General features: G+C 41.1%; 1 protein-coding gene across 2 annotated transcripts in view; it reads right to left on the bottom strand.

The window, feature by feature from the left end:
- Nucleotides 1-7,929: 7,929 nt before the first annotated feature.
- The window catches only part of LOC141167510 (uncharacterized), a 157,861-nt gene continuing 146,549 nt past the window's right edge, over nt 7,930-19,241 (bottom strand). The window contains exons 1-2 of one of the 2 annotated variants that reach the window (XM_073654916.1): nt 9,732-10,551; nt 7,930-9,567 (exon numbers count right to left, since the gene is read on the bottom strand). In XM_073654916.1, the coding sequence (XP_073511017.1) occupies nt 7,934-9,567; nt 9,732-9,735 (1,638 nt within the window). In that variant the 5' untranslated portion in view covers nt 9,736-10,551 and the 3' untranslated portion in view covers nt 7,930-7,933. Of the gene's footprint in view, nt 9,568-9,731; nt 10,552-19,241 lie in introns of those variants that run through there. The other variant, XM_073654909.1, reaches the window with a different exon arrangement.

The following is a 19,241-nucleotide window of genomic DNA, read 5'->3' as shown; positions in this document are numbered from 1 at the left end:
GAGCGATAGCTCTGACATGTGGCATCATGGGGACCTGATTGGATCAGGTCCCCATGATGTTAACCTGTTCCTATCTTCTAGATGCCGCGATCCATAGCGATCGCGGCATTTAAAAGATAGTGACAGCCGGTGGTCGGCGATCGGGACCCCCCACATACCTTAGTAGCGGCGGGGATCCCGGTGCTGTGACCTCTGACATCATCGAGACCTGATTGGCTCAGGTCTCGATGTCGGCGTCACACCAGCCAATCAGAGAGATCACTAGGGAAGTTTGTTTTAGCAACAAACTTTCCCGGGCGATCTGGCTGATAAATACACTGTTTCTCCTCTGATCTCAGTGAGAGAGCAGAGGAGAAACAGTGTGACAAGAGCTGTCAGCCTTGCCACAGTAAAAGTGAAAAAAATAAAAAAGAAAGTAAGAGTTGGGGTTAGTCAGTCCTGTCAGATCGGTCGTCCCTGACTAGTCCGGTCAAAAAATGTAAAAATAAAATGGCCCGTCAGACTTATACCGCAGAGGAGGTGTATGCCCTGCTATGTTCTGACACTGATGACAGTGCAATCTCAGATGGAGATGTGGATTTTGAGGGCTTTAGTAGCGGCGACACTGAGAGCTCAGAAATGAGCAGTGATTCTGGTCCATCCTCAAGCCCAAGGACCAGTACAGCAATAGGGGCAAATAGCGCTACTGGAGAAACGTCTCCAAATCAGGGAACACTGCCCAGTACAAGCGCTGTCTCTGCTACCAGTGAATTGGCGCACACCAGTGTATAAGGGGCTTTGCCACATGATCTAGCATTTCCCAGATGGGGAGGCTTCGGATTCGGCTGCTCCATTCAGCCCTGATTTCAACGCCACTCCTGGTATAAATGTGGAGGTGGAAGATTTTGAACACCACATCGGGGCTTGTGGGACCATCCGTAAAAACCGTCAGGGGTTTCCACAACCATTGGTCAACCAAAAGTTTCAAAAGGGGCAGTCAGGGGCTGTACGCAACGGAGAGCTGCTTGCCCTGAAGTATAGGGATAAGAGGGATATTTTTGTCCTCGGCTCGATCCACATCGATGCCACAAGGGCCACTGTAGAACTAGGATCCACCACTCCGAAGCAAAAACCTGTGTCAGTCATTGACTACAACAAACACATGGGGGGGTGTGGACCTTGCAGACCAGGTTCTACAGCCATACCAGGTATCAAGAAAGTCCTATACCTGATATAAAAAGTTGGTTATTTTTTTGTTTCAGGTGGCCACATACAATTCTTTTGTGTTGTACAAAAAAGCAGGAAATTCAGATCCTTTTCTTGACTATCAAGAAAAGGTAATTGAAAATCTTGTTTTTCAAAGTGTTAGCCCCGCTCATCCATTAGAATCTGAGGATGTGAAAAGACTCACTGAGCGACATTTTATTGCACTTATTCCAGCAACGGAAACAAGAAGGAACCCCCAGAAAAGATGTCGTGTATGTACTAAGAGAGGAATGAGGCGTGATACCTGCTACTATTGTCCACAATGCCCATCATTGCCAGCCTTATGCGTCACTGACTGCTTTAAAATCTTACACACAGAACCACGTTTTTAAACTGTAAAAAAGTATCCCAATTTGTCATTCAAACATTTGGTTCATTTAGTGAATGACATTGGAGTAGAGCTCACTTAATTTCCAGGGGTGGGGGGTGGGGTTCTCCAGAATCGAAACCTTCCATTGCGTGCTTGTTTCTGGAAATCATCCATTGAGTTAAAATGGTCACTAAACCCATAAATGAATTCCCAGAGGGGTGTCATTTCCAAAATGGGGTCACTTCAGGGGGGATTCTTTAATTCTGTTACTTAGTGCCTCTGAAAAGTGCCAGAACAGCAGAATCCCCCCTGAAGTGACCCCATTTTGGAAATGACACCTCTCTGGGAATTCATCTATGGGTTTAGTGACCATTTACCTATCTACTTATTTTCCCAACACTAGATTAATTTATACAGCGGAGTAGATTGTAAAAATCGGTCACTTGTTGGGGGTTTCCTCTGTTTAGGCACCCCAGGGGCTCTCCAAATGCAACATGGCGTCCGCTATCGATCCCAGCCAAATTTCCATTCCAAAAGTCAGATGGCGCTCCTTACCTTCCGAGCCATGCCGTGCGCCCAAACAGTGGCTTTGCACCACATATGGGATGTCAGCGTGCTCAGGAGAAATTGCACAACACATTTTGGGGTCCATTTTTTCTGGCTGCCCTTGTGAAAATTAAACATTTGAGGCTAAAGTAGCAGTTTTGTGTTAAAAATTAGTTTTTTTATTTTCACACTTCAACATTATAAAATTCTGTGAAGTCCCTGGGGGTTCAATGTGCTCACCACACATCTAGATAAGTTCCTTGAGGGGTCTAGTTTCCAAAATGGGGTCACTTGTTGGGGGTTTCCTCTGTTTAGTCACCTCAGGGGCTCTCCAAATGCAACATGGCGTCCGCTATCGATTCCAGTGAAATTTCCATTCAAAAGTCAAATGGCGCTCCTTACCTTCCGAGCCAGGCCGTGCGCCCAAACAGTGGCTTTGCACCACATATGGGGTATCAGCGTGCTCAGGAGAAATTGCACAACACATTTTGGGGTCCATTTTTTCTGGCTGCCCTTGTGAAAGTTAAAAATTTGAGGTTAAAGTAGCAGTTTTGTGAAAAAAAGTTAAATGTTCATTGTTTTCTTCCACATTCCAAAAATTCCTGTGAAGCACCTGAAGGGTTAATAAACTTCTTGAATGTGGTTTTGAGCACCTTGAGGGGTGCAGTTTTTAGAATGGTATCACTTTTGGGTATTTTCTGTCATAAAGGCCCCTCAAAGTCACTTCAAATAAGATGTGGTCCCTAAAAAAAAGTTTTTGTGAATTTTGTTGTAAAAATGAGAAATCGCTGGTCAACTTTTAACCCTTATAGCTCCCTAACAAAAAAAAAAATTTGGTTCCAAAATTGTGCTGATGTGAAGTAGACATGTGGGAAATGTTATTTATGAACTATTTTGTGTGATACATCGCTCTGATTTAAGGGCATGAAAATTCAAAGCTTGAAAATTGCAAAATTTTCGCCAAATTTCCGATTTTTTCACAAATAAACTCAAGTGATATCGAAGAAATTTTACTACTATCATGAAGTACAATACGTCACGAAAAAACAGTCTCAGAATCAGGGGAATCCGTTAAAGCGTTCCAGAGTAATTACCTCATAAAGTGACAGTGGTCAGAATTGAAAAAATGGCCCGGTCACGAAGGCAAAAACAGGCTCTGGTGTGAAGTGGTTAAATGTGTGTATACAAACACTGATGGTGCCAGAAAAAAATAGCCTCACACATGGTCTAAAGTTGCATGTTCTGGACTCTGATTGCTAATTGAAGTTTGTGGTTACATTGGGACGAATCTGAATCCCATTTTTTGTGGGTTTAGATGGAACCACAAACACATCTGAATCTTGTTTTTGTGCGGAGGGGACGAGGTAGAGTTTAGATTGAATTCCCCAATTGAATCATGAGCATGTGAACCAGGGGTGGGGAGTCGGTCAGCCAAACCTTCCACTCCAACTCCTAAGTTTCTGTGACTCCCTATTCATTCATACATGGCTCAAGTTTAAGTGATAAACTTACTGTAGTAAAATGGTAACATCAGGCTTTTCATCACCATTACAATACAATAATCAAGCTATCTCCTGTTCACTCTAGCAGTTCTGAGATGAGTGCAGGCAGTCCTCCCCAGTGCCTTTTTCCTCTGATCTGTAGAAGAGAGCTTCACTACTGAGCATGTATATAAAGTGCAGCACAGATTCATCTCAACTAAAAAACTAGATCCTTAGATCAGAAATAGAACAGACATTTATAGGACATCTCATAACTTTCCCAAATTCTTATGAAAAAATATTCAGCACATACTGCATTGACGTACTGTACCCAATGTATTACATATTTTAGGAGTCGGTCCATTTTATTCAGACACCACAGCACTGAATTGTAAACCTGACCTAAGACAGCAGTATATGCTGACCAACTTTGTGTATTTGTCCCCCAAAAATACAGGAAAGGATGAGCGGAGAAGACATGATGTGATGCTCTCTAGGCAGGGATGTTGGAGAGAAATGTCATACAAGCAGGAGCTGAGCACCAGGGGCACTGTGACTTCTGTATGGAGGCATCTCTGCTCCAGAATGTGTTAAGTAGCGTATATACTCGAGTATAAGATGAATTTTTCTGCCCATTTTTTAGGCTGAAAAAACCCTGCTCGGCTTATACTCGGGTATATACAGTCCGGTGGTGGATAGTGGTGGTGGGGGGTTGCGGAGTAGTGGGGCACACTCAGTAGCCACTGCTGCAGCTACCACGTGTGCCCGCTGCTAAACAAAAATGAATATTCACCCTTCTCCACGCCCATGGGAGTGGGGAGAGGAGTGAATATTCATTTATTTAATAGCGTGCGCACAGTGTCAGCAGCGCACGCTATTAAAGAACAGAGATATTCATATTCACTCCTCTCCACTACCATAGTCCCAGTGTGGAGAGGAGTGAATATCCCCGCAGCTCACCTCGGCGTCTGAGGGCACTTGGCAGTGACGTCATGCGCTGCTCAGATGCGGACATGAGCTGCTGGCAGAACAGAAGTAGCGCTGGAGTAGATGGAGGGAAGGAAGGTGAGTAGAAGTGTTTATTTTTTCAAATGTGTGCAGTGATGCATACCAGGATTGGGGTTGGGGGGGCCATGCATACCAGGATGGGGACATTTTCCAGAAGGTGCTTCCCACCCTAGGCTTACACTCTAGGCAATACGTTTTCCCATTTTTTTGTGGCAAAATTAGGTGCTTCGGCTTATACTCGTGTATATACGTGTACATGGTGAATTATACGGCAGCTAAACATACTGCACACAGTGTTTGTATTTTAAACCACATTAGTATTAGAATATATGAAGACCTGCCTCTTCCTTCACTCATTCAGCACATGACACAGCTGCAGCTGTGAGGCTTTACAATAGACCTTTCTAGCACATAATGTCTTATTGGTTTGATGATGTGGATTACTATATTAATGGGTGTAAGAATTCCAAAGACGTTCGAACTAAGATTGGAAAATACTGAAAATGTAGAAGTGAAAGTGGCAGCACTCGCCATGTTGTGGGAAAATGTGTATTATTTCATAGCAAACCGTAAAAACCAGGAGGAGAGAGCACTAAAAGGCTACGGTCTTCTGACACTTTTTCAAAGGGCCATAGAAGTATTAGAAGACATGATGTGGAAAAAGCCTGTTTGTACTTTCCCCACCTGATTTTTTTTTATTGCTTGCTATGAACCAATAAAGATTTTCCCACGTCGTGGTGAGTGCTGCGACCTTCACTTCTGCTATTTTGGATTTTTAGTAATTTTTTTATATTATGACCGCACAGCTGATTATTATGGCAGCTAGCTCTGTGTATGGCTTATATCTGTGTACATCATTGTGCATTTATGGGAGGAAAAGGGTAATGCTAAGCTGTCTACTTTATTTTATCTTTTTTTTGCCTTTTTTGTGATTGGAAAACATTTTAAAATCACAATCAGTGTGTAGGAAGTTTACTTTTTTTCTCTTTTTTCCCCGTTTTCAATATATTTTCTGCATGGGCAGAAAGTAAAATTGAAGGAGTCTCCCATCTGGAAACCCTTTATTTTTTTTTTTTTTTTTATTATTGCCTATGGATGCCGCAGCTCTGTGGAGTCTGTATAAAATGGACCAACTCTGACTCCTAAAATAAATAATAAATTGTGTACAGCAGTTCAATGCAGCAGGGCTGTGGAGTCTTAGTCATGCAGTCTGAGTCGGTATAAAACAGGGTGAATTTGATTTAAATCTAACTGATTTAAATCACGATTTAAATCACGATTTGAATCACTAGTCAGTAAGGCTTGATTTAAATCAGTGATTTAAATCAAAGTTTCTACCTAAACTAGTTCTTGCTACTTTAACATGCAAGTAGATGAAGATTTTTAGAATCACTTTTTATATTACTTTTTTCTCCCCAGTTTAATGGGTTAATCATTCATATTTGGACACCACTGTTCTGTTGTACTTAGGAAGGAGAAAAATAATCCTGACCTTAATAACAATTTAAATAGATTTATTCAACTGAAACAATAACAACATTACAGCATAAGTTATTTGCTTAAACAAACATCCATGTTTGTTAACTAATTTGGCTAAACAAAATATACAGTTATATGAAAAAGTTTGGGCACCCCTATTAATCTTAAGCTTATTGTTTTATAAAAATTGGTGTTTTTGCAACAGCTATTTCAGTTTTATATATGTAATAACTGTTGGACACAGTAATGTTTCTGCCTTGAAATGAGGTTTATTGTACTAACAGAAAATGTGCAATCTGCATTCAAACAAAATTTGACAGGTGCATAAGTATGGGCACCTCACCAGAAAAGTGACATTAATATTTAGTAGATCCTCCTTTTGCAAAAATAACAGCCTCTAGTCGCTTCCTGTAGCTTTTAATGAGTTCCTGGAACCTGGATGAAGGTATTTTTGACCATTCCTCTTTACAAAACAATTCCAGTTCAGTTAAGTTTGATGGTCGCAGAGCATGGACAGCCCTCTTCAAATGATCCCACAGATGTTCAATGATATTCAGGTCTGGGGACTGGGATGGCCATTCCAGAACATTGTCATTGTTCCTCTGCATGAATGCCTGAGTAGATTTGGAGCGGTGTTTTGGATCATTGTCTTGCTGAAAGATCCATCCCCTGCGTAACTTCAACTTTATCACTGATTCTTGAACATTATTGTCAAGAATCTGCTGATACTGAGTGGAATCCATGCGTCCCTCAACTTTAACAAGATTCCCGGTGCCGGCATTGGCCACACAGCCCCAAAGCATGATGGAACCTCCACCAAATTTTACTGTGGGTAGCAAGTGTTTTTCTTGGAATGCTGTGTTTTTTTGCCGCCATGCATAACGCCTTTTTGTATGACCAAACAACTCAATCTTGGTTTCATCAGTCCACAGGACCTTCCTCCAAAAAGAAATTGGCTTCTCCAAATGTGCTTTTGCATACCTCAGCCGACTCTGTTTGTGGCGTGCTTGCAGAAACGGCTTCTTTCGCATCACTCTCCCATACAGCTTCTCCTTGTGCAAAGTGCGTTGTATAGTTGACCGATGCACAGTGACACCATCTGCAGCAAGTTGATGCTGCAGCTCTCTGGAGGTGGTCTGAGGATTGTCCTTGACTGATCTCACCATTCTTCTTCTCTGCCTTTCTGATGTTTTTCTTGGCCTGCCACTTCTGGCCTTAACAAGAACTGTCCCTGTGTTCTTCAATTTCCTTACTATGTTCCTCACAGTGGAAACTGACAGATTAAATCACTGAGACAGCTTTTTGTATCCTTCCCCTGAACAACTATGTTGAATAATCTTTGTTTTCAGATCATTTGACAGTTGTTTTGAGGAGCCCATGATGCCACTCTTCAGAGGAGATTCAAAGAGGAGAACAACTTGCAAGTGGCCACTTTAAGTAGCTTTTCTCATGATTGCATACACCTGGCTATGAAGTTCAAAGCTCAATGAGGTTACAAAACAAAAAAAAAGTGCTTTATTAAGTCAGTAAAAAGTAGGTAGGAGTATTTAAAACAAGAAAATGATAAGGGTGCCCATACTTATGCACCTGTCAAATTTTGTTTGAATGCAGATTGCACATTTTCTGTTAGTACAATAAACCTCATTTCAAGGCAGAAACATTACTCTGTCCAACAGTTATTACATATATCAAACTGAAATAGCTGTTGCAAAAACACCAATTTTTATAAAACATTAAGCTTAAGATTAATAGGGGTGCCCAAACTTTTTCATATAACTGTATATATATTTTAAGAAACTTAGACTGTCAGCCCAGCCGACACATGAAAAACTTAAATACTACTGTCCCTGCTGTCCTCTGTAGCTCACTCGTCGTCATCTTCATCATCATCATCTTCTTCTTTGTTCCTATTCATAATCTGGAAAAGAAAAACAATCTTTCCTGCTTTATTGGGTCCCAACCGATTTCTCAATTTAGAATGAATGAGTCCAAAGGAAGAGAATATTCTTTCAACGCCTGCAGAAGAAGCTACTGCTGTTAAAAGTGAAATCATTACTTGAACAGTCTCTAAATCCAAGCGCTTAAGTGACTTCCACCAGTTTACTGGTGTGACCTTCCTTAAAATATCTTCAGCAAACATATATTTCTCGAATGGTTCCCCCTTAGCTCTGAAGTTTATTATAGTTGGCATTAAAGATGGATGATTGCTGGATACCCATGTCATAGCTAACTCCTCTTCCTCAGCACTTAGGTTTTGACCCTGATATTGGATATTGACAATATTTGCCAAAAAATGAGCTGGAGTCAGTGCTTGTCCCATTCGTTTGTTTACTGCTTGTAATTTAATTCTGTCCATGTGTAGTTCTGTTTTTAAGTGTTCACTCAGTTCCTTCCAAATTTCAACAGCATCCGCAATAAAACAGCTATTTTTCTGTATTTTGTTTAAAGCTTGAGAGATGGGTTTCAGGAAGCTCAGCATATGTTCAACATTTCTCTTAAGCCCAATGTTGAGGATTTTGGCCGTGACAGTGCTATCTATTTTATCTCGATTTTCTTCACAAAGTGTCATCAGAATAGGCCAGTTTTTGATAAACTGCTCAAAACAATCCACCACAGAGTTCCATCTAACATCTTGTGGGAGCGTTAGCTTGGTTCCACCCATCCTTTTCAGAGCTGCTGCAGCAAAATGATTATTACGGAAGTATTTAGCAATTTCAACAACATTAGCCTTTATTTCTGGAACACTTAAGTCTTTGGCTAAGAGGTGCAGCAAATGAGCACTGCAACCATATGTTATTAGCAGCTTTGTATTCTCTCCCTGCTCTTCTAAATTTCTTCTCATCTTGGATACGTTTGCAGCATTGTCAGTGACCAAACTGCGTACTAGACATTTGAATTTTTGTTCACATGTTGTTATAGCTTTTACTGCCACTTCTTGTAAGTATTCTGCTGTGTGTGCATTTCCTGACGTATCAGTTGTTTGTGCAAGGAAGACTTTACCTTCTTCTGTTGTTATACAAGCACATACAATAGGATCATTGTGGACATTACTCCACCCATCAATACTTAGGTTAACAATTTTACCCTCTAGAGCTGTTGCACATTGCTCCATTTCTCTGTCATACACTTGATCCAGCAGTTTCCCTGCAACATCAGCTCTGCTGGGTGGACTGTATCCTGGTCTCAGTGACTGAACCATATTAATGAAATGTGGGTTCTCAGTCAGACGGAAAGAAGAGTTCGTTGCATAAATAAACTGGGCAATTTTTTCATCAATCAACTCTTTTCCTAATCTGCTAGTTCTTATCACAAACCTATCTATGGTGGTTCCAGGAGGTAAAGGTTTTTTCTTCCTTTTGGGTGATGGTGATATGTAGCTGTGGGTGTCTGATGATGCTGCTGCTAATGAAGCACTATCCTGGATGGATAACTCTGAAACTGTAGAACAGGATGATGGTGATCTTGGAGGTGGATAGTTTCCAGAATCCATGAATTCCCCTAAACGAAAAAAGTCAATGCTGTTATTTTATTGTTTATACAATTTCTGCTTATTGTACACAACACATCACTGCCCCTGCCCCAAAAGGAATATTTGTTTTTCTTCATAACTGTACCAAATGACAGTAACATGCAGTAATAATAAGAAATATAATTTTTCTTACACATGACAGTTCAGTCTTTAGAAACAGGATTCAATAAAAATGTTTACTAACAGATCCGGCCTGTTCAGAAGTGTTTCTTTGGTCATCTTCATCACCGCACTTCTCATGATGTTGCCTCATTCGCGCCACCAGGCCTTGCATCTCTTTGTTGCATCGTTTGCATTTTGCACGCATGCCTGCCTTACCGATAGGTGAAGGAGCTTCATTAAAATATTCCCAAACTGGGTCTCTTTTACGGCCTGCTGCCATTATAAGGAAAGAATGTAATAAACCTCAGATCGTACACACAAACAGATCCAGACTTGTCTGTCTGTGGCTATGCTGCAGTATTGTGCTCAAAGTTTCACTTTCATTTTCTTGTCTGCTTGCCCTTCCTCCTCCTCACACTTAGATTCACATTCTTCTTGTGTTGTGCAGATCTATTCCACTCCAAACAATCAGAAACATATTGTCTAACTTCTTGGACTTGGCACTGAAGGGGTTGATTCTGTATTCATAGGTTTGTAGAACAATAGGATTAAGGTCTTTTTCTCAACTCTGTTCATGTTGTAACATTTTTGCCGTGAAGAAGAGGCTGGGACCTCTGCGGAGTCAAATTCAGTTTTGAGAACTGCGTAAGTAAAGCGAGCGTCTGTGATAATATAGGAGAGAAACTGCCCACTAATCCTACAGAAACCTCTGGAAGAGCATGGCATTGTGAATGTTACACATATACAGCCTTTATTCTACTGAGTTAAACAACTCAGCTTTATCTCATGATGGAAGAACCTTTGGATGGTAAAATATTTTCCTCAAAAAGCAGTTTATTGAAAAAAATCCGATTTAAATAAAAAAAATCCGATTTTTTTGATTTTTTTAAAAAAAACATTGATTTTTATCCACCCTGGTATAAAATGGACCGACTAACTACTAAAATATATAATAAATTGGGTACAGTAGTTCAATGCAGTTTGTGGGGAATATTTTTTCAGAAGAATTTGGGAAATTTATTAAATGTCCTATGAATGTCTGTCCTATTCCTGATCTAAGGGTCTAGACTTTTAGCTGAGATGAATCTGTGCTACAGTAAATTTATCACTTAAACATGAAGCATGTATGAGGAGTTGGAGGTTTGGCTTATCGACTCCACAGCCCTGCAATGCAGTATGTGCTGAATATTTTTTCCTAAGAATTTGGGGAAGTTATGAAGTGTCCTATAAATGTCTGTCCTATTCCTGATCTAAGGATCTCGGCTTTTAGTGGAGATAGATATGTGCTGCACTTTATGTATTTGCTCAGTAGTGAAGCTCCTCTTCTACAGATCAGAGGAAAAAGGGGAAGGAATTCCTGCACTAATCTTAGAACTGCTAGAGTGAACAGGACAAGACAGTAATCAAGCTATCATAGTGGTGATGAAAAGCCTGATGTTACCATTTTGCTACAGTAAATATGTCACTTAAACATGAGCCATGTATGAGGGAGTGGTAGTCAGGAAAGTTGAGGAGTCGTAGGTTTGGCTTACTGACTCTACACTCCTGGAATGTCGTATGGATTAGGCCAAAAGGAGATAAACTGCAAAGGACTCACAACCCATACCCATGTATTGACATGTAATGCTACATTTAGCAGCTGTAGGGGAGATGTGGGGGCAATTGTATTATGCCATGAAGATAGCAACTGATAGCCCACTAAAATGTAAACTTTCAGATTATCTTTTAGTGTTGCACAAGTGCAATCACTAGATAGCCCAGGAAATTACATATAAGGCCACGGCCCCACTATCAGTAGTTGGTCAGTAGTTTTTCTCAGGAGTGGGAGCCAAAACCAGGAGTGGGTGATAAATGCAGAATTGGTGACTTGTTTCTATTATATCTTTTCTCTGATTGTTCCTCACCTGGTTTTGGCTCCCACTCCTGAGAAAAAATACTGACCAAATACTGATAGTGGGGCTGTGGCCTAAGACTTGCAAAATAGTATGCCACACACAAGTATTTGACACTGGGCGATGATTGCACTATGATAACATGGCTATAGCCATTCCAGTGTCATTCTGGCCTGTTTGCGGTGCCAAATTTACTGCTTGTGCTGTCCTAGTAGTTTAGTGTGCTACTCTATTTTTTAACAAAATTATAGACATATAATAGTACCATATGTGGGACAAATAATTATTACCAATATTAAATCCCAAAGGCTATGTGCCCACGATCAGACTATAGCAGCATTTTGGAAGCAGTGTATTTTCGCTGCTTCCAAAACTCTGCGTTCTAATCACACAGGTAAATGCGCATGTGTTCATTGAACAATGCAGATTTACCGCATCCTATACATTCTATTGGGTAAATTTCTGTTGCGGAGACTAGCGTCTGTGCTTTTAATGTGGAACACAGCATTTTGGATGCAGCGCAGGTGGGCTGCGTCCACAACGCTGCTATTCCTGATCGTGGGCACGCAGCCTAATGGTACCATACAGCATAAATGGTGCTGAAATAATAGTCTTGCAGCCCTTCTGTGGGACATTCAGAATGTGGGCACTTACAGACTGCATAAATGGTGAGAAGGGAAAAAGGCCTACTAAGAAGCATGATCAGGTATGTTAAAATCTGATCTAAAATGTGTATCCAGTTATCTCCTCTTTGAGGAGAGCAGGGGGGCCCCTTTGCAAATTATATAGTTGGTGTGTATGGTGATTTATATAAATGCAAAACTGTAGTTTCTCGGCAAACTTCCAGTTTAGAGCGCATTCATTTGAGTGTTTTATTATTGCATTTCCGCATTTTTTTGCCTAATTTTTTGTTTTTCAGTTGCATGTTTTTTTTTTTTTTTTAAGTATACTTATGTGTTTGCCTGTTTTATGATCACCATTGTGGGTGGAGTTTAGACTTTCCAGATGTTTTCAACTGATTTATCGAATGTGAGCTTTAAAAAAAAAAAAAATGCACTCCAGTACCCCCGGAGTGATTTGTTTTTTTGTACATCTGGACTGTTTGCAAAATTTCTATGGAACTTGTGACTTTTTACTCTAAAGAGTAAAAAAAAAAAAAAAAAAAAAAAAAAAGTGCATCTTTTAATTTGCACAAGATGAAGAATTTGGTGCGGAAAAGCAACAAAGACCACCACAAGTAAAAGAAAAAGTTACTTAAACGTAAAATCAGGTGATGAATTGGGCCATAAGTCTTAGTTACAACAACTCCTATACAGTAAAACTGGCTAATGGTTAGAAGCACAGAAGCTAAAAATGTACATCTACAAGAACACTGTGCAGGCCAAATATAGAGCAATAAAATGTGTTCTTTATTGATGTACATTAAAGAGCTGTAATAAAATAAAGATCCAGATTCAAGAGATGTTCAGAACAGGTCTGCTATTAGGATTATAACAGTGGGGGCAAGGTAAATAAGGGGAGTTTTCCCATGTATGGAATGCTTCAAGGAGTGAGAAGTACAAAAAAAGAGTAAGTAGACCGGATAGAAAAATTCCATTCTTTATCTTTCCGGTGTTGTTTAGTGCAGTGCTTCCCAAGCTGTGAGGCATCCCCGGTTGTTGAGGTGCAGCTAGAGAGGTGATTTTGACAGAAAATATTGTACTGCACCAATCACGTTACCAACGTAACAGACTTAGGCTATGTGCCCACGATGCAGATATGCTCCGGATTTTTTCCTGAGCGTTTCTGCTTCTCCCTGGCAGAAAAAACGCATGCGGATTGTACATGCGGATTGTACATGCGGATTGTACATGCGTTTTTCCTGCCAGGGACAAGCGGATGTGAAGCGTTCTTCACATGCATTTTCGCATGCGGGTTGTCAAGCGCTTTCCAAGCGATTTTAGCATCACTTGGAAAGTGCTTGACAACTTGGTCACACTATGTAAATCCATGCAAATGGCATGGATTTATATAGTGTGACCGAAAGAATGGTAAAAATAAATATTATACTTACCTTCCGATGGCCCCCGCAGTCTTTATCCAATGCGTCCTGGTTTGCCGACAGCTCGTGGTAGATTTAAGGACCTGCCGATGTCAGCGGTCGCGTGACCCATCACATGACTAAATGACGTCAGCGCAGGTCCTTTAGTCTACTGTCTACTGCGAGCTGCCGGCAAGGAGAGACAAGGACATCGGGGGCCATCAGAAGGTAAGTATAATGTATATTTTTTATTTTATTCTTTTTTTTTTTACTGGTACGATGGTACCTGGGTCCGGAGGAGTCTCCTCTTCTCCAAACCCGGGTACCATCCGCACATTGAAACGCATGGAATCCGCATGTACATATTCAGTGATGCGGATTCCATGCATTCCGATGCAAGTCAATGGTGGCGAAAATGCCGCGATTCCGCAAAATAATTGGTAGTGCTGCAGATTTTTCCGCAATGATAATCCGCAGCGGAAATTTCTGCAGCATGTGCACAGTACATGCGGATTATCATTGGGGAACATGGCAGGCCTTCTACCATGCGTTTTTTAAGTGTTTCTGCAACGGAATTGCCGCTGCGGAAACGCTTAAAAAACACATAGTGGGCACACAGCCTTAATCTTCTAATGAAACTGGGTAGAGTTAATTTTATCATGGACTTTGAATAATGCGGATGCCGTGAGGTTAGCGTGTTCTGGCAGGTGAGGCCTACAAAAAAAAACATTGCGAGGTCCTGAGTTAGTTCTTCATATTCCAGTCTACAGCCCACTTCTGTGTTCTATACTGAGTTTAATGGGAACCTGCCACATGAAAAAACGCTACTAACTTGAAGATAAGGGGTTAATGTGCAGGTTAATAGCGTTCTGAACATGCCCAGCACTTAGATCCCCACTGAACTTTATTCCTCCTGGTAACATCTGATTTTGTCACGGGGGTGTATAGAGAGCGGCACTGACAGCAGGTTCAGCATTAGGGCTGGCTGTCAGTCAGTGCTGGGGGTGTGGTTACTGCCAGGGCCGAGCAGGTTCAGAACTCTATTGACCTGCAGATTAGCCTCATATCCTAAAGTTAATAGCGTTTTTTCACATCACAGGTTTCCTGTTTTCATATGTTTTTTATGGATAGAACACGTACCTATTATAATCTATCAAGCTGCAAAAAAAAATCCGACACGTCCGGTTTTTGAAGTTGTCATCCGTGCGCGGTCCATTACAATGTATAGCAGAAGCTTTGCCGTTTATTTATATATACAGAAAAATGACTAATAGTAGAAACTGACATTTTTTGCATGCCAGAAAAATTCCTGATGTCTCAATGAGGCCTTAAAGGTTGTCCGCTACTAAGACAGCCCCTTCTTAAATTCTATATTCTCCCTGGTAAAATAAAATTCTTATACTCCCCTCCTGTACAGTCACCGTTCCAGCGATGTTGGCACTGGATCTCCCAAGGATCGTGTGGCATTGTTCTGCCACTTGAGCCTTATTTCCAATCAGCAGCCACTAATGGACAGCAATGCTCACACCTTCCCCTAAGGTTTGTCCAAAGGAAGTGAGAGCTCAGCAGCTCAATAGCGGCCACTGATTGGTTGCAGGGGTCATGTGGCATAATGCTGTCACGTGAGTATGGGGTAATTTTATTTTTATTAATTTTACTAATGGACAACCCTTTTAAAGGGAATCTGGTGCCAGGTTTTTGCTTCCTATTCTGAGAGCAGCATGACGTAGTGACAGAGATGCTGATTCCAGCAATGTGTCACATATTGGGCTGCTCAGTGTAGTTTTATAAAACTACTGTTTAATCAGCAGGAACTTATCACTAGTGGACTACTTGGCCTGCTGCCAGGTAGTCTAACCACGCCCCATCACTGATTGACAATTTTCTGCCAATGCAAAGTGTACACAGAAAACTGTTAATATAGTGATATTGTACAGAGCTCAGAACTGGGAGATCTGCAGCAAATAAAACAGTGATTTTATCAAAGCTGCAGTAAGAAGACCGATGAGTAACACATCACTGGATTCAGGGTCTCTTACCCTACATCATGCAGCTCTCAGATTACATAGCAAAAACTTGCTGACAGATTCCTTTTAATGCTCCATATGGTTTCTAATCTCATGGGCCATGGCTTTATGGATGTGCTGTATTAGTGTGAACATGCATCCCCTCGGTATTCTGTTCCCAAAGGCCCTGACAAATTAGAGGACTTCCGAACTTGAAAACTTTGTGTTGGACAACTAGTAATGTCAATTGGATGACACTACTATTGGCTACAGCCAGTAGAGGGAGCAATATAACAAGTATTACACTACTGTTTTTTGGCACTATGTGAGCGTATTATGGCACTTTAACTCTCTGTGGAACACTGCCTGGAATAACTATGGTACTCGGGACTAGCTGGCCTCTGTGTTAGGCCAGGGTCACACGACTGCAGATTCTCTCATCCAAGAGAATCAGGCCGATTTATGCTAATGACACTGATCAGAGTTTGATCTGAGTGTCAGCATAATGTGATCCGATACTCTCAGATGAGAGGATTGGAGCACACTGTGAGGAGAAGATGTAGAACATAATTTCTCAATCTTTTCTAGTGTGTCAGTGCATTGAAATCGGAGTGCACTCAGCTGACATCCAAGTGCAGTCCGATGATTTCCACGCATCCATAGACTCGAATGGGTGAGTGGCATCTAATTTCAGAGTGAAATTGCACCATGCTGGGATTTTTTTTCACTGACAGATTCTGTCAGTGAAAAGAATCTAGTCATCAGCACTGCCCCATTGAATAACATTGGTCCGAGTGCTATCTGATAAAAAAAAATTGGATAGCACTTGTCCGTTAAATACGGCATCGGTGTGAGTGAGCCCTTATTACGTGCAATATAGACAGGAGGATATATATGGTTGTGCTTGGTGCACACACGTGCCTATTTATTCTGCCCTGATAAAATATTTTACAATGGCATTATATTTGCAAAAAAAAAAAAATACTGCAATGCTGACAAGAAAGAAATAAGGTTTTATACAGTATCCATTATCAATCAAAGGGTTGTCCATGACGTACTCAATGAAACCAGGGGTCGCATCGCTAATCAGATGTTGGGTTTTTGTTGCTTAGTATTAATTCCCATAAACCACATCCAGTCATCCATAACAGTATAAATGTCAGTGTCCTTCATGATTTTAAACTTAGGGAACCTGTCACCAGGACAGTACAGTCCTATCTGCAGACACCATGTTATAGAGCTGAGGGGGCTGAGCAGATTGATATCTAGTGTTATGAGAAAAGATTCAGTATAACCTGTGTTTTTATCATTTAATCCTCTGCTTTTTATGGGATTTTGGGTCCAGTGGGCGGGGCTATCAGTGACTGACAGCTTTCTTTGTATAATACAGCAGTGGGAGTTTGGCTCTTATGAAGAGGCGCATACGAGAATCGCTCTGAAAGAATCTAAGCGTGAAGGATAAAAAAAAATTGCAATTCAGTCATGTACATAGGATTAAACAGTTAAAGGAAATCTGTCACCTAACTGAATTCCAGTGCCAGCTATTGGAAGCAGCAACCCTAAAAGTCAATATCAACCTTTAACGAGCCTTGTCACGTGACTTAGGATAGAAAGCCAAATCAGACACTTAATTTACAGACACCGTATTGTGGGGTGTTTGCTCCTCATCAGTGCAAAGCAGAAGGTCTGCTCCACACAGTGCAAATTCTGGCGATAATATATAGCTGGCATCTGCTTCTAACATCAGTGATGGACATGGCTGCCGATTGCTGCTGTTGACCTTTTAAAAGCCGCTGTTAATTGCTGACAGCGGCATTTAAGCTCGATGATCTGGAAAAATCCATTCTATGAAAATCTAAAATTACTTATCCCAATCTGTAAAAACTGCAGAGAAAAGAAAATTGAAATGCTAGAATTGTGGGTTTTTGGTTGCCACAACTCCACAAAAAAATGCAATCAAATTGTCATATCTACCCCCCAAAAAAGTATGAATAAAAACATTGGGTGAATAAGCAAAACAAAAGCCCTCACACAGCTCCATCAACTGAAAAATGAAAATTTCAGCTTCTGGAAAATGGCGACACAAACTTATTTTATGAATTTCTGCATTTGTAAATACATTAAAAATGCATGTGTGTTTTACTTGCGGATTTTCCACATCTAGTGCAATTCTATGGGTAAGATAGAACTTAGCGTACCTCCAAGAGAAACTGCACCGCGATTTACACAGCGGGCACGAGATTTCTATAAATCCCATCCACTTTGCTGGAACTATAAGATGGTCGTTTCAGGTGATTTTTGATCACATGAAAGTTTGACTCTTTTGATGTTTTCTTTTGTCATAAATCAGCATAGAGGCGTTCAGTAAAAGAGTTTGAAATTCTTGGGGTGTGCATACGACATCCTTTTCAGGCAAATTCCGCCTGGAATCTGCCTGAAAAAGTGCTCAATAAATGTTAAAAATAATGAATATATGCACAGCAGTGTCAAAACGTCTTGCTGTGCATATGTTCCGTCCATTATTACTTCTCTTAACTGCTTCAGGCTTTGAAAGCAGTGAAGCAGCTAAAAGAAGTGATGGCTACATTCTACAGGATGCTTATATGTAACATTGAAAATAAAAGGCACTAATGGCAGAGCTGCCGCAAAGACAAAAGGTAACACAAAGAAGACACCAGCAAAAATACAATGTTGTTTTCCTATAGCTGCTTCTGCTTCAAAAACAATGCGGGTATACCGGAGTCTAAAGGAAGCTATGTGCAGATATTCTATAACTATGTTCACATAGAGTTTTTAGAAGAGTTAAAAATTAGTGTTGAGCGAGCACTAAAATGCTCGGGTGCTCGAAGCTCGGGCCGAGCTCGCCGTGATACTCGGGTGCTCGACCCGAGCAACGAGCCCAATGTTAGTCTATGGGAGACCCGAGCATTTTTGCGGCGGCACGCCCAGCAGTCTGTAGAAAGCCTAAAAAGTGCCCAAAACGATAGTGACAGTGCTCAAAAGACATGAGGACAGCATGGGCATCGCCCCAGGAAGCATTTCTGACCCCCAGGTCACTGCTGTCAACAACGTGGTCAGAGGTATTAAGCCACTTTAACGGGCTCACAATAAAACGTTCAAAAACGAAGCTGAAACGGTTTTCCTGTGAAATATGTTAAGGAACTTCCTTTCCAGGGTAAAGACTTTTGTATAAGGTAAAATAAATAATCACAAACAAAAATACTCCTCCACAGCTTGGGCTATGTTCACAAGTAGCATTTTTTATGCGTTTTTGCAGTTTTGTATTGCTTTCAACAGTGACAAATGCATTCACCGGGAAATGTCATTTTAACATTTTACAATCTTATCTGGCCGTGTGCTGTGTGACGCATGCATACAGTGCTGAAAAGACATGGGAACAGCATGGGGAAGAACCCTGGAAGCATCTCTGACACCCAGGTCACTGCCTAAAAGTGTGCCCATCAGAAGAGATCCTTGCCGCATCAGAAGATGCAGACTTGCAACTATCCCCGTGCAAGTCCTTGTCCCAGGGCAGTGTTCAATTGTACCTCCCCCATTCCTTGCAATGCAAGCGCAAGTATGCAGCCTGCCACCCACCCCCAGGCTGCAATACCATACTGTCA

Source organism: Phyllobates terribilis, unplaced genomic scaffold (genome assembly GCF_046119375.1).
Source record: "Phyllobates terribilis strain yellow unplaced genomic scaffold, ASM4611937v1 Scaffold_1__5_contigs__length_1240528914, whole genome shotgun sequence".
Lineage (NCBI taxonomy): Eukaryota > Metazoa > Chordata > Amphibia > Anura > Dendrobatidae > Phyllobates > Phyllobates terribilis.
Note: the sequence above shows the minus strand (reverse complement) of the source record. Positions and strands in the feature narration are given on the sequence as shown.